The 25,846-nt window shown below is 44.9% G+C and overlaps 1 protein-coding gene across 1 annotated transcript in view; it reads left to right on the forward strand.

The window, feature by feature from the left end:
- The window catches only part of Plekha2 (pleckstrin homology domain containing, family A (phosphoinositide binding specific) member 2), a 73,237-nt gene that overhangs the window by 42,078 nt on the left and 5,313 nt on the right, over window positions 1-25,846 (forward strand). The window contains exons 4-10 of the mRNA XM_013024310.1: window positions 9,120-9,168; window positions 10,802-10,899; window positions 17,594-17,734; window positions 18,494-18,640; window positions 18,888-18,956; window positions 19,321-19,391; window positions 22,654-22,717. Coding sequence (XP_012879764.1) covers window positions 9,120-9,168; window positions 10,802-10,899; window positions 17,594-17,734; window positions 18,494-18,640; window positions 18,888-18,956; window positions 19,321-19,391; window positions 22,654-22,717 — 639 coding nt within the window. The remainder of the gene's footprint in view (window positions 1-9,119; window positions 9,169-10,801; window positions 10,900-17,593; window positions 17,735-18,493; window positions 18,641-18,887; window positions 18,957-19,320; window positions 19,392-22,653; window positions 22,718-25,846) is intronic.

Genomic DNA, 25,846 nt, shown 5'->3' on the forward strand with positions numbered 1-25,846 from the left:
GTGTGCCAGTAGTGGGCTTGAACTCAGGGCCTGAGTGCTGTCCTTCAGCCTTTTCCTTTTTTTTGAGTCTGGTCGTGGGGCCTGAACTCTGGGCCTGGGCGCTGTCCCTCAGCTCTTCAGCTCAAGGCTAGCACTCTACCACTTGAGCCACCGCACCACTTCTTTTTGCTTATGTGGTGCTGAGGAATTGAACCCAGGGCCTCAGGCATGCAAGGCAAGTGCTCTACCACTGAGCCACCTTCCCAGCCCTCTTCAGCCTTTTCCTTAAGGCTGGTGTCCTACCAGTGGAGCCACACACTTGGCTTTTTACTGGTTAATTGGAGATAAGACTCTCCTGGTTAGACTGGCTTTGAACTTCCATCCTCAGATCTCAGCCTCCTGAGTTGCTAGGATGATAGGCATGAGCTACCTGTGCAGGCCTAAAATGCTCCCTTTCCCAGCCTATTGTTTATGGAAAGTTTGCTGCTGACTAAGGGAGTGTGGTGGTTCAGGTTCCTGGAGAGAGGGCCCTCAGCCTCTTTCTTCTTGAACAGGCCAGTTAGTCAGCTTTCCATCCCTATAATAAAAATACCTAATATAACTGACTTTATAGAGACAAGGTTTATTTTGGCTCACAGTTTTGGAATTTTTCGTTATGATTGATTGGCCTTGAGCTTTGGGGCCTGAGGCAGGCCGTACATCAGGGATACAGGAGAACAAAATTTCTTACCTAATGGTCTTAGATTAAGGAAAACAGAGATTGGGGCCCACAAACCTCTCTGAGGGTAACCGTCTATCACATAGAGACCTCTGTTAGGCTCTCAACACCTAAAGATTCCACCATCCTCCCAGTAGCTCCAAGCTAGGGCCAAACGTTAACACAGGGGCCTTTGGAAAACATTCTAGTAGTCCACAAAGTTTCTGCCTCCACAAAGGGGCTGTAGGTGGTAACTGAGCTTGAGTTAGGGGCAGGACATGACATTTTGGGACATGAAAGGATCATAAAGACTAAGCACAAATGGATCATACTAGTAATCCTAGCAATTTAGGAGGCTGAGATCTGAGGATTGAGGTTCAAAAACAGCCCAGGCAGGAAAGTTGATAAGAGTCTTATCTACGGTTAACCCACAAAAAGCCATCACACATCAGTGTGATTCAAATAGTAGAGGCTAGCCTAGAGCAAAAAAGCTAAAGGCTAGCACCCAAGCCTTGGGTTAAAGTGCATGTGTACACACACACACACACACACACACACACACACACACACACACACATATCTTAAAGGCCCAAGTCCAGTAACAAGGAAGCATACAGTGTAAACAGTAGCAGATCTGAAAGAACTAGGCTTGGCTGGAATTGTTTCCATCCCCTGGACAGGATGCCTATACAAGGTAGGCTAAAAATGCCTAAAAGGTACTCAGATGGGCCATGACCACATTTTGCAATCAGGCTATGGCCAAAGGGGTAGGGGTAGAACAAGAATTGGCTGAAGCAGAGGATATTCTTAGGAGAGGATCACAGTGGCTCAATAACTATGTTCATATGACCATATATGATGCTTATCAAAATCAACTACAAGAAATAGAAACAAAAGACTTTTCTTTATTCTACTAGTTGCAGTTGTTTCTTTTTTTCTTTCCCTTTGGTTTCTTTCTGTTGTCTCTGTTTTTGATTTCTGTACCCTTTGTTTTGTATATGTTTATCTGATTTAGGGAAGGGAAGGGGAGAATCAAAGAAAGGGTGAGACAAAGGGTGAATCAATTCAACAATGATACTCACTGGACCCTGTTGGAAATTGAACTATACAACTTTTGGGGTGGGAGGAGGTGAGTGAGAGGTAGTGGAAGGAGATGAAGGAGGAGGTAATACTTCAAGAAGAAATGTACTTATTACCTTACTTGTGTAAACTGTAACCCCTCTGTATATCACTTTGACAATAAAGTTTAAATTAGGAAAAAAGGAGTTGGCTGACCATGGCTCTAAAGTAGTTTTCATCACTGAGGAGCAGCCCCTGCCCTGCTGAGACCTGGGGGTGGGGCTGGTTGATGAGGTCCATATGCAATTGCTGAGCTCAGCTGCTTTGAGCAGCCCCTCCCTGAGGCCCGCACTGCTGCTGACCCGTGATATAGAGTGTTTTTTTTTTGTTTTATTTTGTTTTGTTTTTAAAGAAAAAGGCACTGGGGATGGGGGAGGAATTAGAGCCTCCCTAGACTGAGGAACTCTCTGTACAGTGAGGAGAGCCAGGTGGCACCCCGCCAGTTCTGAGGCTACAGAAGTCCCTCCTGAAAGCTGCTGCTTCCTTAGCCAGTCTCTTCCACCCTCTAGGCCTTGGGACCTGGGTAGGGGGCTCCTGAGCTAAGTGACCACCAATCTGATAAAAAGCCCTGGGATTACTTAGCTAACCCTCCATTGCCACTCAGGAGCGAGGTGTGGAGGGGCCTGGCCTGGGAAGAATGGCCATCTTTAGCTGGAGGGGCAGGCTGACCCTGTGCCTTTGGGCTGCCTGCAGAGCCTGGCAGATAGAGCCAGCGCCCAGGCCAAAGATGCCAAGCAGCCTGGGAGCAGATTAGAGGCAGGAGATAATGTCCTCAGGGGAAGGGGTAGGGCCTTTCAAAGTGAAGCTTTGCTAACACAGCTGCAGGCAATTTGTGTCTGCCTTGTGGGAAGAAATGTGGCTGCCTCTCCAAGGCCGGCCAGCCAGGCCTGGGCCTGCCCTCCCTCCTCTCTTGTCCTCATCTCAGTGACCTCATTAGGTCATTTCTCCAGGAAGAGAATTGAGAAGAAGGGGAACGGAAAGCCTTGCTTAAAAAAAAAAAAGAAAGAAAACTGAAACCCTCTCTCTGGTTTGAGATGGTGTAGAAAGATGTGTGTGTGTGAGGGGGAGGAGGGAAGCAGAGAGAAGAGAGGGGGGGAAAGAGACAGAGAGAAAGAGAGAAGAGAGGGAAAGAGGGAAAAAGACAAGAGGGAGAGAGAAGGGGGAGAGAAAAGAGAAAGGGAAGGAGACAGGGAGGGAGAGACGAGAGAGAAGAGGGGGAGAAAGGAAGAGAGAGACAGAGAGACACAGAGAGGGAGAGAATCAGTAGCCCAGATGAGAGTTTTATCACTCTTTGACTTGGAGTCTGTCTCTTTTAAAGAAGATGGTCTGACTTTCAGCAGCACTGCCTAAGAGACAGGTCTGGGCCTTTTACAAAACCCACAGCTGCCACTGGGTCAGGTTACAAAGAGGTGACAGCTATTAACTCTGCCTGGGGCAAGGCCAGGGAGCATGATTTCCCCCTCTCCCCCCCCACCCCAGTCATTTTCCATGGTACTCCTGTCTGGCTAGCCATTCCGGGTTGATTTTTGTTAACTCTTAGCTCCTTGTCCTAGGAGGACAGCCTCAGTAAGACTGTTAAATGATGGTTAGAATGAGGTTGGTTCAGGGTCCTTCAGACACACCAACCACACATGAAAGCCCTGAGTTGCTGCTCTCCGGGGCATGTCAACAGGACAACTAGAAAACTAGAAAATAAATGAAGCTGGCTTGGGCACCACCTGCCTTCTATCTGGCCATGTTCCCCTCTTTGCCTGCCTTCTTTGGGCAGAAGACTCCACTGGCCCACCCCCAGTTTGGTCCCATCTGTGAAGGTTTGGCAGTTGCTTTCATTAGGAGGCCTCCACAAAACACTGGTTTTTAACTTTTTTTGGGGGGGATGGGGAGTCGGGGGAAAGGAGGTGTTGTGGATTCTTTTGAGAGTCAATGGAAAGTGTGGGTGTACTTTCCAGGTAAATGTGTATATGTGTGTATGAGCTGAGGCTGATCCACAGACTTCAACTTGGAGCCATTGCAGTCATTCTGCATGGCCGCTGCTTTTCCCCCTTGCTCCTGATGTCCCCTTGAGGGGCAAGGCCCAGACTTTGTTTGGTTGCTGCTGCTTTTGTCAGAGGAGCCCTAGCTCTACTTTGGCCCAGGGCAGACAGGGTGGGGCTGGCCCTAGCAGTGCCCTTCTGCTGACAAGTTTGTACCTTCTGTGGTCTCTGTCTGATCTGATAAGAGCAAGTTCCTGAGACTGTTATGTGTGGAGCAGCCCTTCCTGCGTCATTTGATGGTGACATGTCCAGTCCCCTCTTTACTTCCTCTGCCTTCTCTCACTGTTAGTGCATTCACTGTTACTTCTCAACTACTGGGCAGTGACTCACCTGTGGCCACTTTGAGGTGGGTGAATATTTGCTCTCATTTGAATCAGCCCATCTGGCGGCCTTGCACTCTGCAGCCACACTGCTTCCTGTGACTTCTCTGTTCTTCCCCTTGTCTAGAGGGCAGCAACAGCCTGGCATGGTCACCAGCAGGCAGTGGAGGCAGGGGTGGAGGAGGACCATACTTTATGGTGGGCAAGGTGCAGGAAGAGGCCAAAGCCGTAGCTCCCTATTAGGTGAGAATCTCAGCCCTTCTCTCTGTGGGGTTGTACCCCACAACTGGTAGATAGACTTACATTTTCTCTCTTGCTGTTCTGTGAACTGTTATGAAGGGGACTTACATTTGCCTCTGGCTTTCCTCAGAGAAGGTGAAGATCTCTACCTTTACCACACAGACAGTGAAGGCAGAGCTAGAATGGATCTCATAAGCTCATCAATGAGCTGATTTGTCTTTATGTGATTACATAGACCTCCTGACTAAAAATCCATAAGCAGAAACCAGAAAAAAAAAAAAAGCAAAAGCTACACTCTCTTTGGAAGCTTTGGCTCCCCTAATAAGCACCTGGGTAGTATCCTTATGTCATAGGCTGGCTAATAAGCAGTGGTCATAGCAGACACTTTGTAATGCAAGCAGGGGGAATGGTAAGCCTGTGGCATACTCCCTAGTCTGTAGTAAGTGAGCTTGGAGAGAGGGCGATTCTCAAAGAAAGCCAGAGAAGCCCCCCAGTGCTCACCTTTCTCAGTGCCATTCTAAGTCTGGATAGGAAGGAAGCCATGAGGTGTGTGCTGAGGTTCAGGATGGCCAAGACAGCTCTGTGACATTGAGGACATCACGATGAACAAGAGGATGTTGAAGGACAGCCAGGAGACGAGTCAGTGCAGATCAGCCTGTCAGACGCCAGCAGGGTAAAGGCAGCCACTGTGGGTCAGACTGGAGCCCAGGAAAGCCAGGTGGCACGGGGCCAGGACTGAGACTTTTATGGGTGTCAGCATCCTGTATGTTGCTTATGAGTTGTGTAGACCTGGCTGAATTCCTGAACTTAGGCCATGTGGGCTTCTCTGCTTAAATGTTCATATTTTCCAGAAGGTCCTCTGGCCTCCATTTCATATCATCGTAAACAGTAAAAGACACCCATCTCCCTCATTAAGCAGGACACACTGTACTCTTCCTGACTCTGGCCATTGATTCTCTGTGCTACCTTGGGACTCTGCTATTAAGATAGCTATCAGCAAATGTGGTCTCTCAATGTGCACCTACAGAACCAGTAGTCAAACACACACACACACACACACACACACACACACACACACACACACACACACCAGTTGAGCTCTAGAATAATTGAAAGCATGCATTTTTACTTGGGACAGTTTGGCAATAACATCTCATTTATGATTGGCTGTGGTCTTCAGGCAGTCATCTTGTCACATGCATAAGAATCCTGGTGAACTAAGACAACTCCAGCTGCAAGTTATTTTCAAATGTTATGAAAATGTTTTGCATCCTTACTTGAAAAATGAGTGACACTGACTTAATGTTATGACATCTTAAGTATTTAGTTCAATATTTGTTCACAGAGTCTCATGGAATGTGATGCAGACATTTCATTAAATGTTTTCCAATGTTGAGTCTGCCATCTTTACTTTGTATGGTGGGTACTTGTTTGAGGCCCTGTATGTTTTTGCTCCTGGGTTCTCAGCAGGTTGCCTATAGTTCTGGGTGAAGTATTGCTGTAGTATTCATGTGTGCAGTGGGTTTTTAAAGGAAATGAGATGTCAAGAGCTATAAATAGTCCCTTCTTGAATAAACAGATTCTGTGCTTACTCTTCATGTGAACCCCAAGAGAACATGATATTATCATCCCTTATTTGACAGAACACTGAATAGAGGTCACACAGCAAAGACAAGTCTGTCTCAAAAGCTCAGGTGTCCCACCTGCCTTTTTGTTCGTGTGTGTGTGTGTGTGTGTGTGTGTGTGTGTGTGTGTGTGTGTGTGTGAGTACTGGGGCTTGAACTCAGGACTTCATGCTTTTGCTTATTTTTTTTTTTGCGCAAAGCTATTGTTCTACCACTTGGGCTACACCTCCACTTCCAGATTTTTGTTGGTTAATTGGAGATAAGCATCTCCTGGATTTGTCTGCCCAGGCAGGCTAGGAGCCATGATCCTCAGATCTCTGCTTCCTGAGTGGGTAGGATTACCAGTGTGATCACCAGTGCCCAATCTTTATTTTGTATATGTGCTGTACTGGGATTCAAACCTTGTTTTTTTGTGGGTATAAGCCACCTCAGTTCCTTTGGGCAATATTAATTCTGACTAACAAAAGACTATAAGAAGGACTTCTGGACAGTAGGAAGGAAGAAGAACCTAGAGAGATCTATGGGTCAATCAGAATGACACTGTAGCAATTGTGAGCTGTGAAGAGACTCAAGATTTCTAATTTGCTGATTGTTAACAGCAGGATGCTCTGGCAAAGCCCCAAAGGGGGGAGGGGGGCGTGTAACAAGATGAAGCCTTGTGGGGGAAGGAGGTTGAGGGAAACATCCATCCAGGGTAGAACAGTGACAGCAGGTGGCGCGGTTCCATGGGAAGGCCCAGATTGAATCCTGCTCCAAAGAAGCCCAACCAGTGTCGAGGATAGTGGAATATGAGTTGTTTAAATATAAGCAATGTGGGCGCAGGGGTGCAGATAACTCAAAAATGAATATGCAAGCAGTAGGATTGCAAGAGCAACATGAAATAAAGCAGCAGGAAGTATGAAATACTGCTACCTTCCTATGCTTTTTTTTAAGTGCCTAGGTTGGCTCTGATTCTTGGTCCTTTGAGGTTCGAGGAAATGTTGATTTTCATGGCTGGGTAGGAATCAAGATGACGGGTCAGTGTATCTAATTAAATGTACCTTGGGCCTTTTGCTTACTCTTTCCAAGTGCTCTGATTGGAATCTGCAGTTGTAGCAGGACACCTTCAGTTTGGAGCAGTTAAGGGTGGGCAGTGACATTGAAAGAGGAATGGATGGAATCCTGCTAGTGTGAGTGGGACCCAGCCACGTCTTATGAGCCAAAGAAAATCTTGGGGTGGGTACCAGTGGGAATAAGGGGATAAATGGGGATGAAGATGGTCAAAGTGGTTTATTACATGTATGAAAACAGATCAATAAAACCTGTTGAAACACTTTTAGGAAGAGAACATAAGGTAAGGGAGAGTGATAGAGGTGTAAACGGGGTGACTTTGATTGGAATATGTGTCTACAGGTGTGGAAATGTCACAATGAAACCTTCATTGTATAATATGTTTAATGAAAAAAAGTTTTTGTTTGTTTGTTTTTTGGCTGGTCCTAGAGCATGAACTCTGGGTTTTAGAGCTGTCCCTGAGCTTTGTGCTCAAAGCTAGCACACTACAACTTGGGCCATGGCTCCACTTCCAGCTTTTTGTGGGTAATTGGAGACAAGTCTCAAGGATTTTCCTGTCTGAGCTGGCTTTAGACCATGATCTTCAGGTCTCAGCCTCCTGAGTAGCTAGGATTACAGGTGTGAGCCACCAACACATAGCTTAAAAATAAATTTTTTTAAAAAATATTTTTAATAGTATAGGAGGCTGAGATCTCAGGATTGAGGTTCAAAGCCAGCATAGGCAGAAAAGTCCATGGGATTCTTATCTATAGAAATGAAAGTGTGGCTTAAGTGGTACAGCCTCAGCATTGAGCAAAAAACCAAGCAAGGGTACTGAGGCACTGAGTTGAAGCCTCAGAATGGCATGCAAGTGTACACACCACACACACACACACACACACACACACACACACACACACACAGAGTTTTTTACAAGGACAGAAATTAATAGAAATCACATAATAGTTATCATTTCTTGGAGCTCATTTCAATAAGCATCATTTTATATGATAATATGCACATAGCTATTGAGCCCTTGTGATCCTCTCCTAAGAACACCTCCTTTGGTTTCTCTGTGTGAGTGTTTAGAGTTCTGTTTAACTTATGTCCATCCACTGTGTTTACTTGTAGATTTATAGGCACATTTGAATTACTACAAATGAGGAAAACCATGCTATGTTCCTTTGTGTCTGGCTTATTTCACTTAATATAATTTTTTCCAAGGCTTGTCCTTTCTTTATCATTCTTTCTGAAATGATGTTTATTGACATGAACTCAAGAACTAGAAATGAGGTTTTTTAAAGTTATTTTACTTTTTTTTGTTCTTTTTTTCCCTTTGTCACTGTTTTTGATTTCTGTACTTTTTGTCTTGTATATAAGTTTATCTGTATTGGGGAGGACAAGGGGGAACATGGAAATGGTGGGACCAAGGATGAAGAAATGCAACATTGATATTTACTAGACACTATGTTGAAATTAACTATACAACTTATGGGGATGGGGGTTGGGAGGAGAAAAACTGGGAGAAAATGAAGGAAGAGGTGAGATTGTCCAAAAAGAAATGTACTCATGACCTGACTTATGTAACTGTAACCCCTTTCTATATCACCTTTACAATAAAAATAAGTTTAAAAATGTAAAACAAAAAGGGGGGGCAGGCACTAGTGGCTCACGCCTGTTATCCTAGCTACTAAAGAGGCTGACATCTAAGGATTACAGTTCAAAGCTAGCCCAGGCAGGAAATTTCATGAGACTCATCTCTGGTAAACCACCAGAAAACTGGAAGTGGCTCAAGTGGTAAAGCACTAGCCTTGAGCTGAAGAACTGAGGGACAGTACCCAGGCCCAGAGTTCAAGCCCTACCACTGACCAAAAAAAAAAAAAGTAAAAAAAAAAGATAGTAAAAGATAGTAGGTATCTCTTGTCAGGGAAGCACATGCAGAAATCTCTTAATAAGTGCAGTGCTCTTTGTTTTTCTTTGAAAGGGCCACATGTTTGATAGGTTCTCCCTTATGTATGAAAAATTGAACAACAAAATATTTTCCCTCACCCCTCTTTGTTTTTTAAATTTGGTGTAGGTGAGCATAGCAACCCCAAAGCAGAAACCAAAAACTCCATTTTGCTTTGGTAAGTACTGAGCTGGGGATGGCCTTTCTACTCTTGTAGCAACTTCCTCTTGTGTGTGTGTGTGTGTGTGTGTGTGTGTGTGGACTGCCATGTGATTGCATGTGCATATGAGTGGTTTAAGTCACAGTAGGTTCCTGAGTGTCAAGTGATCCCGCTCTCCTAGGAATTGCTGCAGAGATTGATGAGAGCCACAAGGTGCCATTGTTTCAGAACATACCTGGGGCTGGGGCTTGGCTCAAGCAGTAGAGCACCACCCTAGCAAGTGTGAGTCTCAGAGTTCAAGTACCAGTAGTATCACCAAAAAAGGAAAAAGAAAAAAAAGGAAAGTTTCTGGGAACCCCCACTTTTGTGCTGAATCATGGTGTGCTCAGGAAAGGTGAACACTAGAGAGAAGGAAGAGGCAGGGCCAGGAAGTAGATAACAGGAAGGAAGGAGTATTCTCTTAGGGTCCTAGTATCACCAAATGAGTAATAGTGCCAGGGTGATGTTTGAAGCAAAGCCATCCAGTGACTGCTTCGAGCCATTGAATTCAGTGAATTCAGTGACTCAGTCACTGAGTTGTTATTTGGCCCCATACGTTTCTCCAGAGCTGTGTATGGTGCTAGCAGGTGTGTCTGGGTGTCCAGGGTGGCTCCAACTGTAAGCATGAGGAAAGCAGAGACATCCCCTGCTCTGTCACTTGTCCTCAGTGCTGGGGCATAGTGGGTTTTCAGTAAATACTTTTTGAATGAATAAGTGAATATTGAATTCTGTTTCTGTAGTTCGGGTCCCCAGAATTGTCCTTGCCCCCTAACTTCAAATTTATTCATTTTCCTGTTGCCCTCAAATATTGCAAATGACTCTTAGAATTTTGTTGTCAGGGCTGGGAAGGTGGCTCAGTGGTAGAGTGCTTGTCTTGCATGCATGAGGCCCTGGGTTCGATTCCTCAGCACCACATAAGCAGAAAAAGCCAGAAGTGGCAATGTGGCTCAAGTGGTAGAGCTTTAGCCTTGAGCTTAAGAGCTGAGGGACAGTGCCCAGACTCAGAGTTCAGGCTCCACGATCGACAAACAACAACAACAACAACAAGACTTTTGTTGTCAGCAGATCTGAAAGAAAACAATATTAATAATAAACCCAGAACTAAACTGTTGACTAGTAGAATGCTCAGAGGAAAGAATGGGTTGAAAATGAGATCAGAGTCAGATCTGATCTCAGGCATTGTTGCATTTCTCAGAAATAGACAAGGCTTCTCATCCAGTTGTGCCAGTAGAAACAGAGCACTGGGTCCAAAATGATATCCATTTCATCGTGACTATGAATTTATTAGCACCATGATCATGCAGTTCATGAGGTGTCATCTTAATGGCAGCCTCACCTCTACAGAGCAGCAGCATGTTAGACTGTTTATATCCTGTCATTCTTGTGGTCTGTGAAAATGATTTCTACTTCTAGAGATGCCAGAAAGAGCGGGCAGTGGAGACCTGCTGCTTCCTAAATATGAAAGGGACTTACCTGCATGAGGAATCTCTGCTTGGTCTGCTGCTGTGTTTTGTTAGTCCTTTCCCTCAGACACAGCTTTGTGGTCTTACTGTGTTGTGCTGCCTATGTTTCGACCTTGGAATTTCTCCTACCTTCCCTTTGTCTTTTACAGTTATAAATGCCCTGTCTCAGAGATACTTTCTTCAAGCCAATGACCAGAAAGATCTGAAGGATTGGGTTGAAGCTCTGAACCAAGCCAGCAAGATCACTGTACGTATGGTCTTTTCTCTTTTCTTTGTTCTTTTTGTGCCAGCACTGGGGCTTGAACTCAGGGTCTTGCACACTCTTTTAGCTCAAGGCTGGCACTCTACCGCTTGAGCCACAACTCTACTTCCTCTTCTCCTTTTTGGTGGCAAAAGCATCCCTTCCCTGTGGACCCTGCATGGGCTGGGGGATAGTGAGATGGCAGTCAGCATTTTTCCAGAAGCCTCATCCAGACCCAGCTCCTCTTTGTCCTTTAGTTAACCACAATTTACCCAAGAATTTGAGTCTGAATCAAGTTCAAAGGGAAGTTTGGGGAGCATCCCCTTTCCATTTCCTGGGTGGGCTCCTGGTCAGTCATGGTCTGGCTGGTTCTGGAGTGCTGACTGAGACTGGAAAATGGATTGCTGACTAGGAAAAGTAGTGGAAGGGGAAAAGCATATGAGAGAGGAAGTTAGAACTTTTTTCCTGCTTGTGGATAGACTCCTCTTAATCTGTTCTATAAAAGCCTTTTATTTAAAAGCTTCAGTAATTATTAAATTAGTTCATGGACTGTTTTGAGTCCTCTCATTTTCCTTAGCTTGGCTAATGAGCAATTATTTTCCTCTTCCTTTGGAAATACAGAAAGAGCCAGGCACCAGTGGTTCAAGCCAGTAATCCCAGCTACTCAGTAATCTGAGATCTAAGGATAGTGGTTTGAAGCAGTCAGAGCCAGAAGTGGCACTGTGGCTCAAGTGCTAGAGCACTTGCCTTGAGCACAAAAGCTGAGGGACAGTGCCCAGGCCCAGAGTTCAAGCCCTGGGACTAGCAATAAATAAATAAATAAATAAATAAATAAAACACAGAAACCCTTCCTTATGTAATTGGGTAGACGTAGGGCTGTGATACCACATGATAAACTGTGCATATTTATTTTATTTTTAATTGTACAAAGGAGCCTTGTTATTTCATTATATGCATGTTTCATTATTTGCATGTATTTCTGTACATACATAATGATATAATGTACTTGCATCAAATTTACCACTTCTATTACTCATTCTTATCTCCTTTCTCGTCCCTTTCCAAACAATTTCAATGCATGTTATTATTCTACCTTCATACATGTGTGTGAAGTTCTTTGATGACATTCACGCCCTTGGCCCTCTCACCCTTCATAGTGCCCTCCCCTATTTACACCTGTCATTCTTTTTTCATGTCTAGAGTTCATATTTGAGAGAAAATACTTTTCTCAGTCTTAGATTATTTAATTTATGGTGATTTTCAGGGCTGGGAATGTGGCTTAGTGGTAGGGTGCTTGTCTGGCATTCATGAAGCCCCGAGTTAGATTCCTTAGTACCACATAAGCAGAAAAAGCTGGAAATGGTGTGGCTCAAGTGGTAGAGTGCTAGCCTTGAGCAATAGAAGCTCAGGGACAGGGTTCAGACCTTGAGTTCAAGCCCCAGATTTCCTGCTCTTTATTTTCCTTCAGATAATAAATATAATTATGTTCTCCTTTATGGTCAAATAATACTCCAGTGTGTGTGTGTGTGTGTGTGTGCGCGCGCACGCGTGTGCGTGCGCGTGCATGTGTGTATATGTGTATCACATTTTCTTTATCCACTCATTGGTTGATGGACACCTAAGCTGATTCCATAGCTTGGTGAGAAGAGTGTGCAGCTATCTGTACTGTGCAGACTTGAATTTCTTTGGATATAGTGGGTATAGTTACATATTTATTTTAAGACACAATATATGCAAAGTAAGGCATCTGGCACTTTGGGGTACATGGAGATAAAAGGGGGAGCAGAAAATATAGTGAGCAAATCCCCATGGCTGCATGTGCTGTTTCACTCACCCTTCATAGCACCCCTGTGGGGCTGGTGGTCTTACTGCCATTTCACAGATGACAAACATGGCGGCTAGTGAGTTAATTAGGGCAAGAGGACAGTAACTAGTAAGAGTTTGATTAGAGTTTGATTCTAATCCAATTCCCATGCCTTCAAGGCTCAAGAAATTGTATGTGATGAAAATTTTAAAAATAAGCAACAAGTGCTTGCTTTAGCAACACATATTAAAATTGGAATGATGCAGAGATTAGCATGGCCCTGCTCAAGGAGGACACACAAATTTGTGAAGTGCTAAAACAAATATAAAACGACAACAATTGTAAAATATGTTTAATTATCCAGCACTTTATGTATATAGCTTTATTTGAGCCTCCTAAAAATCATATGTAAGAAGAGTAAGTATTATTACCTCCATTTGCAAGTGAGAAGATGGAAATGTCTGGGGTTAAAGTATTTTCCCAAGGTTATGGAGCCAGGTGGGTTTAAGTTTTGGTCCACAAATTGCTGTTCACTGAGTCCCTGTGACTGAACATTGTTTGTTGTGGTACTTAGAGCTGAGTCCTCTCAGAATGCAATATTTCTTTGTATTTTTTTTTTTTTGTGCTAGTACTGCGGCTTGAACCCAAGGCCTACGTGCTGTTCATTACCTTTTTCACTCAAGACTAGAACTCTACCACTTGAACCACAGCTCTGGCTTTTTGGTGCTTAATTGGAGATAAAAGTCTCATGGACTTTCCTGTCTGAGCTAGCTTTGAACCTCGATCTTCAGATCTTAGCCTCCTGAGTAGCTAGGATTATAGGCATTAGTGCCCCATTCAAATGTTATAGGATTAGTGCCCCATTCAAATGTTACTATTTCTTTGTGAGTTTTCTAGAGCCAGCTTAAACCAATGGAAATGTATTTTCTCACAACTCTGAAGGCTAGTCTGATGTCAGGGATCAGTATGGCTTTCTTTCTTCCCAAGGACCCTCTCAGAGAGGATTCTTCCTTGCCTCCACTAGCTTTTGGTGTCTTCCAGCATCAAACTTTTCAACTTGTAGCTGCATCACTCCATGCCTGCCTCTTCCTGCATCTACAATTCTGCCCTGTGTGACTGTGTTCTGTCATCCTCACATATTCTTAGAAGGACAATGGTCATTAGATATAGGGTTTATCCTAAAACAGTCTGACCTTAATTTAATTACAAACAAGACCACACTTTGAGCTTAGGGGTGGACAGTTTTATTTAACTCACTACATTTCTCTCTCTCTCTCTCTCTCTCTCTCTCTCTGTGTGTGTGTGTGTGTGTGTGTATACTGGGGCTTGAACTCAGGACTTGCGTGCTGTCCCTCAACTTTTTCACCTAAGGCTGGCACTCTACTATTGGAGCCACCATCCTCTTTCAGTTTTTTGTTGGTTAGTTGGAGATAAGAGTCTCACACATTTTCCTGCTCAAGCTGGCTTCGAAGTAAGATCTTCAGATCTCAACCTCCTGAGTTTAGGATTACAAGCATGAGCCATTGCTCCTGGCAAGGGTTAAGCTTTTAGTTAGATCTCTGGATAGGAAGAACCAAAAGTATACTTCTTCAAGCTGTGTAGTCTATTTGTGTCTGAGGCTGTTTTGTACAGCCTGTCTTCGCAGCTAAAGAAATAGAACAGTTTTGAAAGATCGATGTAAATTGACAGAAGCGAAGCAACATACAGGGACATAGAGCAGTGACAACCACTGGCCTCTGTATGTGCTGACAGGATTCTGAGAGGAAGCAAAGCTAGGCTCCTGTGAGTTCTTTTCTGGTGACTGGAAACTCCTAAAGACTACTTCCCTCTTCCCTGCTGGGTTCCAGGAATTCATTTGGGTAATTCGGGGGAAATTTTACCATTCTCTTGTGATGATTTCACTGCCCACCCAGAAGAAAATCAACATTCCCCAAAATTAGGTCTTGCACAAATCCGACATAGAAAATTAACAAAAAAGGGGGTGGCTCAATAGGTTAGTAAGGGAAGAATCAGGCGGTCTGTGGCAAATTCTCAATTTAATGGTTTGAGTTGACCTTATCTATAAGATGGAGAATACCAGGCTGGGAAGGTGGCTCAGTGGTAGAGCACTTGCCTTGCATGCACGAGGCCCTGGGTTCGATTCCTCAGCACCACATAAGCAAAAAGAAAAAAGCTGGAAGTGGCGCTATGGCTCAAGTGGTAGAGCGCTAGCCTTGAGCTGAAGAGCTGAAGGACAGCACCCAGGCCCAGAGTTCAGGCCCACAATCGGACCCCCCCCCAAAAAAAAAGATGGAGAATACCATGCCTACTTAATGAAGTGACTTGAAGGTTAGACGTAATGAGGTGCCTGTCACTGGATAGGGACCCAAAGAATGGTAAGAGCTGCATTCTTCAGACTGTCAGGAGGAATCGAGAGGGTGGTTTGCAGAAGTGGTGGCAGAGGTCATCTCCTCCCACACAACCCTCCACACAGCACACATATACACATAACACACAAACATTCACACACCAAATACATAAGTCCTAAGGAGGAAGGATCATATTTCCTTTCTGAGGGCCTAAGTTAAGTCACAGGATCCTTCATACTTTGCACACAGGGGACACTAAATGGTGTAAGCTTTATTCCCTGTTGATGGCAGAGTTCTTTTATGTGGGTGGTGGAGGGTGAAAAAAGAATGTAGAGAAATAGGTCCTGCTGTGTAGTTTAGGCTGGCCTAGGACTCTTGACCCACCTGCCTCAGTCTCTTGATGTTAAGAGCTCTCAGCTCTTGAAAGGATCTGTCTGAGTCCTGGGACTTCAGCCTTTCTGATGTGATCTATGGTTCATTTCTTCAGACACTGGAAAAAGAAAGTGTGCTCTTTTGAACTGGCTGGGAGTTAGTCTGATCTGCTCAGTTATTAATCATGGCTTTAGGCAAATGACTGACAAACTGTTGGGCCTCTTTTTTCTTTGAAGAAAAAAATGCCAGATTTCACCAGTTCCAGGCTTTAATATAAATGAAGGGGCAAGGGTGAAGAATTTGGCAATACATATGAGGGTAATAGAACAATGATGGAGACTGTGGCAAACTGAAGGCTGCATTTTCCATGTAATGAGGGGACTGCTGCTTAGCTAAAAACCTTAAATGTTACTTGAAGAGCACATTACGTAGGACAAGTAAAACCGAGAGCTTTATTTGTCTGTGGGCTACCAGCTGGAGACCTCTGGCCCGTGGTTTTCAACTGATTATAAAAATTCTCTGTTGCTTAGCTGTAGAACTGCCAACATGGGGACACAGGTAGTTCATTCTTCAAACAGATAGGGCTTTTCTAGAAACAGTAGTACCACTTGTGAAATGTTAATTAACATAATTTGCAATACATAAGATGTTTTATTTTTAAGCCAGTACTGGGGCTTGAACTCAGGGCCTACGTGCTATCCCTTCACTTTTTTTGCTCAAGACTAGCAAAGTGGAGCCACAACTCCACTCTGGCTCTTTGTGGTTAACTGGAGATAAGAGTCTCATGGACTTTTCTGCCTGGGCTGTCTTCAAGCTATGATCATTAGATCTCAGCCTCATGAGTAGCTAGGATTATAGGCGGGCTGGCTACACAGATATTCTTTTGTTTCTAGAGTGTTTAAAGGTCCGTGTACTATCATTTGATAACCACAGCTCTTACAACAGAAATGTGTTCCCTTTTCCATTTTACACTTGAGGTGTGATCATTTGAAATGTCTCCATTGGCCAATGTGTTGAAGTCTTAATCCTAGACTGTGACACACTTGGGAGGTGGTGGCATCATTAGGAGCTGGGGCCTATGGGAGGATTAATTAGATCATTGTAACGGACATTGAGATCCTGGCCCCTTCTTGTCTGACTTTTCTTTCACTTCAGCCTCCATGAGATTAAGGGCTTCCTTTGCCACTTCTTACCATAGGCTTGAAGCAACAGACTCAAGTGACTATATTCTGAAACTTCTGAAATCCTAAGCCAAAATCAATTTTTTTTTGTGGGGGGGAGTCCGGTTATGGGACCTGAACTCTGTGCATGGGCACTGTCCCTCAGCTCTTCAGCTCAAGGCTAGTGCTCTACCACCTGAGCCACAGCGCCACTTTTGGCTTTTTTTCTTTTTGCTTATGTGGTGCTGAGGAATCGAACCCAGGGCCTCATGCATGCAAGGCAAGCACTCTACCACTGAGCCACCTTCCCAGCCCCCAAAATCAATTTTTTTTATTTCTTAAGTTAGGGAATTATTATTATTAAGGCATGCTTTACCTGTACCATATGAATTTTGTTTATTTGTGGTGCTGGGGATGTAACCCAAGGCCTCCCACCTGCTGGGCAAGCATCCCACTGCTGAGCTGCAACCCAGGTCTCCTATAAGCATTTTGGCCTGTTTCACCTGCCCAGCAGGTTCTTTCCCAGCTTTACATTTCCAGTTTCTTTTCACTGTCCATTTCTGGGAGTTACCCTGTGGACCTCTGCCTTAGTTCCTACCTATTCTCTTGTGACACTCACCACCATCTTTAATACTCTGATTGTTTTGTTAGGCTTTTTATTATGAGTCTTAGCTATTAGCATGTTAGCACTGTGAGACAGGACTCATGTCTGTTTTGTTTGATATTAATCTCTGGTTTCCATCCAATGACATGCTGGCTTATAGTTGATAGAGAGTAAATCCTGTGTGTGTGTGTGTGTGTGTGTGTGTGTGTGTGTGGTGTTGTTGTTGTTGTTGTCTGAATGGTTATTGACTGAGTTCCTTAGACTTAGATATAGATTGAGGGAAGGGCTTGGGGAAGAGACGAGTCTTCCTGTAAGTTGATACATTAGTTTTCTGTGCTACTTCCATCCTGCTTGAGTCTCTGCTTTTCCAGAGCCTTCTATTCCCTACTGACCATGCTGTCATTCTTCCCAGGTACCCAAAGCTGGGACCCTACCCTTGACTACAGAAGTTCTTAAAAGTATAGCAGCTCCTCCCACCCTAGAGAAGAAGCCACAGGTGGCCTACAAGACAGAGATCATCGGAGGGGTGGTGGTCCACACCCCCATCAGCCAGGTGCTGGGCCTAGTGGGGTTGCTTGAGGTGGGGAAATAGTGAGGGCATGGAAGTGGCTGTGGTTTGCCAGTGTTAGTACAGTAGGTGGACGGGGAGCTGGTGCATCAGAGGCCATTGTGTGTGTCGGGGTGGGGGTGGGGGGTAAAGGGGAGAATGGCAGTGCAGAGGTTGAGGCCAGTGTGTCTTTAGGCTGTGTGGTCCCTGTGGTTCTTTCTTCCTAGGAGTCAGAGCACTGGCATCTCATGCCTTTCAATCTTAGCTACTCAGGAGGCTAACATTAGAGGATCAAAGTTCAAAGCCAGCCTGGGCAGGAAAGTCCATAAGACTCTTATCTCCAACTAACCAGCAAAAAGCCAAAGGTAGAGCTGTGACTCAAGTGGTAGAGCACAAGCCTTGAGTAAAAAAAAGCTAAGGGTTAGTGCCCAGGCCATGAGTTCAAGCTTTAGTACCAACACAAAAACAAAGCAAAATAAAACAACAACAAAATCTGTGGGGAATGGACTGATGTAGGAAGTGTGGCTAGAAAAAAGTCTCCTGCCTTCCCCTAGACCATCTTCTGACCTGTATTCTCTTTCTACCCAAACCCCAGAATCTAACACTGTGAAAATACCAAGTAGAGTGCCTGACCCAGACAAAGTCAATGTTTATTTCTTATTTTGACTGACATACTATCAAAGAGGCCAGTGGTCCAATGCAGCTGGAGCCGAGGCTGAATGAAGGGTGGAAGGAGGTACTAACTCTCATGCTGTTCCCTTGTAGAATGGTGGAGACGGGCAGGAGGGGTATGAGCCAGGGTCCCATGCTATCCTTCGAAGGTCTCAGAGTTACATCCCCACATCAAGCTGCCGAGCTTCCACGGGGCCTCCCCTCATTAAGAGTGGCTACTGTGTGAAGCAAGGGAATGTGGTAAGTGGGCTATGGGCTGGAGCCAGTGGGCCTGGATGTCGCAGAGGGGGGGGGAGAGGAGGAGCTACGGTCCTCTGTGTTCACAGAGATTGGGTCGCCACCTGTCAAGGTATTAATCCTCATATGTTGCCTCCGCTGATCATAGGAGTTGGGCATCCATGGGGCCAGGTCCTGGGGGTTAGTCTCAGTGCAGCTTCTGTGAGGCTGGGCCTTTCCCTAATGCCTTGCTCTTCATTTTTCATTTCAGCGAAAGAGCTGGAAACGTCGCTTTTTTGCACTGGATGACTTCACCATCTGTTACTTCAAGTGTGAGCAGGTGGGTGGAGGCTTCGAGGATCTTCTGAGAGGTCACAGAGGCCAGGAGAGGCCTGGACACATCTACAGGATAGTGCAGATGAATAAAGATGTAGTATGTTGTCTTCCTCTCTCTCCCTCTCTCTCCCACCTTCTCTCTCTCCTTCCCTCCCACATGAAATTCTTTACAAGGACAGTAATGAGACCTTAGTGCAGTGATTGGCTTTATGGTTAGGGAGTTAGTTTTTCTTAATGATTTATTTTGAGACCAGGTTGTTTGGCAACCTGGGTTCTGCCAAGTATTTGTGAGAGAGGGGCACGGTCAGCTGCTCAGATCATTGGATGAGATGACATATTCACCTTTCTATTTTGCTTTTTCTCACTAGGACCGAGAACCTCTGCGCACTATATTTCTCAAGGATGTTCTCAAGACCCATGAGTGTCTGGTTAAGTCTGGGTAATTATCTCTTCTTATTCTTTGCTGATCAAGCCTCCATTTATCCTCTGAAAGCTTCTATTTACTACCCTTCTGAGGTAGGTCAAGAGCCTCATAGAGAAGGTGATCAGAGTCTGGTGTCTGTGGCAGACTGCTGACAAGCGCTAAGAACACATTGAAACCCCTTCTGATTTACGAGGACATTCTTGAGGAGAAAAGAAAGAATGTAGTAACAAAGACTAGAGCTCGGATGTCTCCGTGCTATCATCACTGGACAGGAAGAAGAACTATTTTTAACGTGTTCCTTTATCCACCAGGAAGTGGTTACCCTCCAAGAGCCATGGTGTATGGGGCAAGCTTCGTTCTTGGCAGGCTAAAAGACAGATGCTCTTAGAATTGAACCTGAGACCCCCAAGGGCAGCTGGGCATGTATAGGTGCTCTACAGCTGTCGGTCTTCCCTTCCCTTCCTTTCCTTCCCTTCCCTTCCCTTTCCTTCCCTTCCCTTTTCTTCCTTTCTTTTCCCTTCTCCTTCCCTCCTTTCCCTTCCCTTCCCCTTCCCTCTCTTCCTCCCCGTTTTTTTGAGACAGAATCTCACTGTGTAGCCCAGGCTGGCCTCAAACTTACATAATCTTCCTGCTTTAGCCTTCTATGCTTGGGATTATAGACACGTACCACCACACCCAGACTGTAATTTTATTTATTTATTTTGTCAGTTGTGGGGCTTGAACTCTGGGCCTGAGCACTGTCCCTCAGCTCTTCAGCTCAAGGCAAGCGCTCTACCACTTGAGCCACCGCGCCACTTCTGGTTTTCTAGTGGTTTATTGGAGATAGGAGTCTCACGGTCTTTCCTGACCGGGCTGGCTTTGAACCAAGATCCTCAGATCTCAGCCTCCTGAGTAGCTAGGATTACAGGTGTGAGCCACCGGCCCAGAATCAGATTGTAATCTTTAGAGACTAAGTCTATGTCTCTTTATTCTGAAAACTGTACATGTAAAGCTCACATGTATTACCAGAGAAGCTGTTAGCAGTAGGCATCTGTTCTCTCATGACAGCACAGGACAATCTTACCTGAAAACAATGTGTTGGGTGGACTAAGGAAGTTGGAGATGAAAAACTACTGGGACTGGCATATGACAATCACAAAGTATAGAAGACTGGGGAGAGTCCCCGTGAGAATATGGAATTCATGAAAGTAGCTGTGGATAGACTAAGTGTGGCTTCAGAGAGACTGGATAGATGGACAGCTGGGCACAACTAGAGCCTTAGAGCTGCTGTGACCCTGGAGGGCCAGTACAGATAGGAGGCTGCCTGAGCATATTGGGGAAGACTGGGGAGCTAAGGTAGGATTCAATTCCATGAGAGCCTCAAACTTTCCCAGACTCTTACTCTGTTCAGAGTCAGAACTCTTAAGTAAAACGTTTCAGAGAGGTGGGGCTAGCAGGAAAGGAAATCCCAGGTTCTGTAGCCTCTAGGCCTGAGAGACTGCAGCTGGTCTAGACCCAGTAAGGAGAGTCAGGACTCCTGGGTAGTGGATGAACATTTGAATTGACCTGAAGTGAATTGAAAGGTGACATAGAATATGGGTACTGATATGAGAGGAAGGGAGATTTCCTGCCCATTTTGTTCTACCTCCTCAGTAGTGGATTATGTGATGACACTGCATATACACAAATAGTAAATGGTAGGTCAGGCTGAAAAGAGCCATCTCTATTCACAAGTTCAGAAAGTACTAATAATAGGTGGTGAAATAGAAATCCTTGCTACTCAGGATACTGAGATAGGAGGATTACAGTTCAAAGCCAGACCAGGCAGGAAAGTCCGTGAAATTCTTACCTCTAATTTACCAGCAAAAACCCAGAGGTGGAGGTGTGGCTTAAGTGGTAGAGTGCCAGCCTTGAGTGAAAAAGCTAGGGGACAGTGCTCTGGTTGTGATTTCAAGCCTCAGTACCAACACATACACACACAAAAATAGTGAAATGGAATTTAAGTGACCCACATTCTTCTAAATGCCTTTTGTGTCTTCTTGGGAACAGTCCAAAGGATGTGTTTTCATTTTCATTTTTTCACTTGGCGTTGCAAAGGCTGACAGAGTTTGTGAAACATATCCCAAATGCCTTTTTTCTTAGTAGAGTTGGAATTTGGCCCAGGTCTACTCCCCTTCCCTTGTCTTTTTTTTTCTTTGAACCATGATCCTCAGATCTTAACCTCCCGAGTAGCTAAGATTACAGGCATGAACTGCCAGCACTTGAGGTCAGTTAAGTCTTTTACTCCTTATATAGTCCCACAGTGACTGGATACACATGGCCGGCATTTAACTCTGTCAACAATTGGGGCTGACTTAAGCTTGTCTCTCAGCATCAGCTACTTCTTGCCCTCTGCCTTGCAGAAGTCAGAACTTTGTTTCCAAAACTTCCACAATATTAGAAGCTGTTTTATTTTTCATGGTGCTGAGGACAAAACACAAAGCCTTGTGCAGCTGGATTCTACCACTGTGCTCCCACACGGAACTACATCCTCTGTCCCTGAAGTAAAACTTAAACTCATCTCCCACTTTTTCTCCTCTTTAGCTCCTTGTCTCCTAGGTCAGTAGAGTGAGGCCAGGAGCGGGAATGCAGCAAAGTGGGTGGGATTGCTGCTTGGATGAAGGAAGGTTTTAGAAATGGAGAATTGGCTTTCAGAGCAGAGGCGAATGATAGTGAACTCAGGAAAGGCAAACTCTGGAGTCAGAAGTGGGTTTTAATCTCTGGTACTTTGAACATATACGTCATTTCAGCTGTTGGAATCAGAATGTCCTTATCTGTAAAAAAGAGAAAGTCTGAGCGAGGGAAGAAAAGAGGGAAGGAGAGAGAGAGGGAAAAGGGAAAAAGAAAGAGAAGAAGAGGAAGGAAGCAAGAAAGCAAGGAGAGGAGGGAAGGAAGGAGGAGGGAAGGAGACAGAGGGAGGGAGGGAGAAGGAGAAAGAAGAGGAAGAAAGGAAGGACAGAAGGGAAGAAGGTAAGGAGGGAAAGAGGTATGGTGGATGTTAGGCAGGAGATTTGGGAGGGAAATTAACTATCAAATTAGAACTGGTGGAGCTGGTAGAGTTGGTGGGTGTGGTGGGGTCCATCAAGGTGGCATACTCTTCTTGAGCCCTTTAGGAGAGGGAGAAGCCGAAGGGGGAATGGCCCAGGCCCCCCCCCACCTTTATATGATAGAGGGCACTGGGGCTGGGCCTTAGGACCAATCAAGTGCTTAAGGTACTACACCAGCATGCAGGGTAACTAATGTTCTCTTTTCTATCTAGTGATCTCTTAATGAGAGACAACCTGTTTGAAATCATAACCAGCTCCAGGACATTCTACGTACAGGTAAAATACACACTGTGAAAGGACTCAGGTTTCCATTTCAGAATGGCTGCCGAATAGCCCTTTGCCTTTCCCTTGCTTTCTCTTTTCTTTCACTTGACGTTTCTCGGCAGTAAATTTAGCCTCTGAGAGTCTGAGTCCCATTTCATTCTAAACAGGATGTTTGCCAAAAGCTTCCCAACCATAAAATAGCACAAACAGGTCAGCCATGGTACTGGAGACGACCAGTGTAGAGCAGCTGCTGTCAACTACTAGGCCTCAGCTAAGCAGAGAAAGGAGAAGTAGTGGCTGATTTCACTTCTGCTCCAGAGGGTATTTATGTCTTGCCTGTTTTTGGACATTTCTGGGTGCGGAAGCACAGACTCACTGAGGGACCTGCGCAGGAGCAGGTGCACAGCCAGCTGCACAGAAAGCCATTGTTTGGGCTTTTGGCCGTGCACCTCTCAGGAGTTCCCCTCCCCACCCCCCAGCTTTGGGGCTCTCCCAAACCCTTCTAGCCAGGCAGAGTTTCCAGCAGGGCCTAGATGTTCATGGCCAGCTCCCCATCCAGATTGCCCAGGTAGCCAATGAATGTTGAAGTCCCTAGCATCATGTTGATATGGGATTTCTACCATTAAAGTTGATAAGCAGGATGCTGACTTAAAGGCAGGCTTCCCAATTGGAGCCTTTGAGGTTTCAGAGTAACTTTTACTCTCTGTTCCCCACAAGCAGAAAGACCCATAGTGCGTCTTACATTCTTCCTCTGGAGTCCAGCAGACATGCTAGCACTTAGTCCTCTCTAGGCCATGCTTCTCCAGAGGAGATGGCAGAGGGAAGGCCTGGGAGCTGGACTGTGGTGTTAAAGCTAGTTACTCGGCATTGCCATTCCATTTCAAGTTCAAACTGTAGATGTAGAACTAGAGTTTCTAGTTATTGTATTCAGTAGATATTATAGCACGTCCTTAGAGTGCTAGACATTTTATCTTGGGTTTGTTAAGAGAATGTTCTGGACAAGTACATGGAAGTTAAACCATGAAAGGGAGGAGTGTGTAGATGAACTAGAGGGGAGTACGCAGGGTGCTGTGACACTATAATGATGGATGAATGATCTACCACTTCATTACACCCAGTAAATATTCATTTTTTTGGGTGCTGATTCTGGGGCTTGAATTCAGGACCTGGGTATGCTGTCCAGTGTTTTTGCACAAGGCTAAGGCTCTATCACTTGAGTGAAAGCTCTACTTTTGTCTTTTTGTTTGTTAATTTGAGGGAGATAAGAGCCTCACACTTTCCCAACTGGGCTGGCTTTGAACCTTAGTCCTAAGATCTTAGCCTCCTGAGTAGCTAGGACTACAGATGTGAGCCACTGGTACCTGTCAAATAGAAACAAAATTTTCAAGTAGGTGATCTTAACATGAAAGATGGGATGTGACAAATAAATCCAAATATACTACAAGAAAGACACAAGCTCAGCCTGGCACCAGGCTCATGCTTGTAGTCCTAGCTATCCAGGAGGCTGAGATCTGAGGATTACCATTTGAAACCAGGGAAGGAAAGTCCATGAGCCTCTTATCTCCACTAAACTACTCAGAAAAAGCTGGAAATGGTACTGTGGTTCAAGTGGTAGAGTGCTAGCCTTGAGCAAAAAGAAGCTCAGGGATACCCTGAGTGCCCCAGGACTGGCAGAAAAAGAAGAAAAGAAAAGAAAAAAACATGCTCCCTGAGGGGATGAAGGAATATAGATCAAAACAGAAAAAGAAGCTGGGCCCCACTCACGCCTATAATAGCTAATGAAAATGAAAATAAGATCGCGACTTGAAGCAGAAAGAAGTTTGAGAGACCCCTGGCCAAGAGTTTGAGAGACCCCTGGCCAAGAATCTAGAATTTATCAAGAGGAAAATTAGTTATCGAAATGAGAAATGTAGCTAGTCACTGTTGGCTCATACCCGTAATTCTAGCTACTCAGGAGGCTGAGAGCTGAGGATTGTGGTTCAAAGCCAGCTCAGGCAAGAAAGTTTGTGAAATTCTTATCTCCAATTAACTATCAAGAAAACCAGAAGTAGAGCTGTGGCTCAAGTGGTAGAGCACTAGCCTTGAGTTAAAAAGCTCAGGGACAACTTTCAGCCCTGAGTTCAAGTCCCAGGACTGCCAAAAAGAAAAAAAAAAAACCATAGTGAAAACTGGTGTTGTTTCAGGAAGAGACACAGGGTGGCCCAGAGAGTCAGTGCTGAGGACACTGTGGGAAGGGCCAATGGACGGAGGAGGGCAGCATGCCTCCCCGCCGGACAGCTCTCCTCGTGCTCTCATCCCTCATGTATAAAATAGCACACTAATACTTTTGAAGGCATCATGATGATGAATTAAAAAAAGAAAGAAAACTGGTGTTGTTGACTTGGTATAAATCCAGTTACAGGATTAGTGTGCTAAGTCAGGACAAGAGTGACTGAGAGAGAATTAACCGGTGAATTTCACTGTTAGGCTAGAGCTCTGTGGATATTTACTGCTTAGCTCAGACTACAAAGTGAATGGCATCACTTCAAACTATATGTACAATCTACATGGAAGGCTGTGTTAAAGATTGGATTGGTCCTTGGGAAGAGGGTAGAGGAAGAAGGAAGGAAGTGATAATTGCCTAACAATTTAGGATAAGACAGTGCCAATAACTGGAGGGAGATACTGGATGGCCACTATAATTCCTTGATTCAAACCACTGCACTTGTTATAATACTGAGCTTATAGTGAATACACAGTAAAGGACTGCAGTAATACCACAGATCAAAATGACTTAGTTTAATACCTTGTTTTAGTCATATCAAAAACTGCTGTCAGGGGCTGGGAAGGTGGCTCAGTGGTAGAGCACTTGCCTTGCATGCCTGAGGCCCTGGGTTCGATTCCTCAGCACCACATAAGAAAAAAGCCGGAAGTGGCGCTGTGGCTCAAGTGGTAGAGCGCTAGCCTTGAGCTGAAGAGCTGAGGTACAGTGCCCAGGCCCAGAGTACAGGCCCCACAACCGGACCAAAAAAAGAAAAAAAAACTGCTGTCAGGCTGGGCAGCAGTGGCTCATACTGGTAACATTAACTACTCAGCGCACCAGTAACATTAGCTACTCAGGAGGCTGAGATCTGAGGATTGGGATTCAAAGTCAGCCACAGC

The sequence above is a fragment of the Dipodomys ordii genome, unplaced genomic scaffold, assembly GCF_000151885.1.
Source record: "Dipodomys ordii isolate 6190 unplaced genomic scaffold, Dord_2.0 Scaffold4, whole genome shotgun sequence".
NCBI classification, from domain to species: domain Eukaryota; kingdom Metazoa; phylum Chordata; class Mammalia; order Rodentia; family Heteromyidae; genus Dipodomys; species Dipodomys ordii.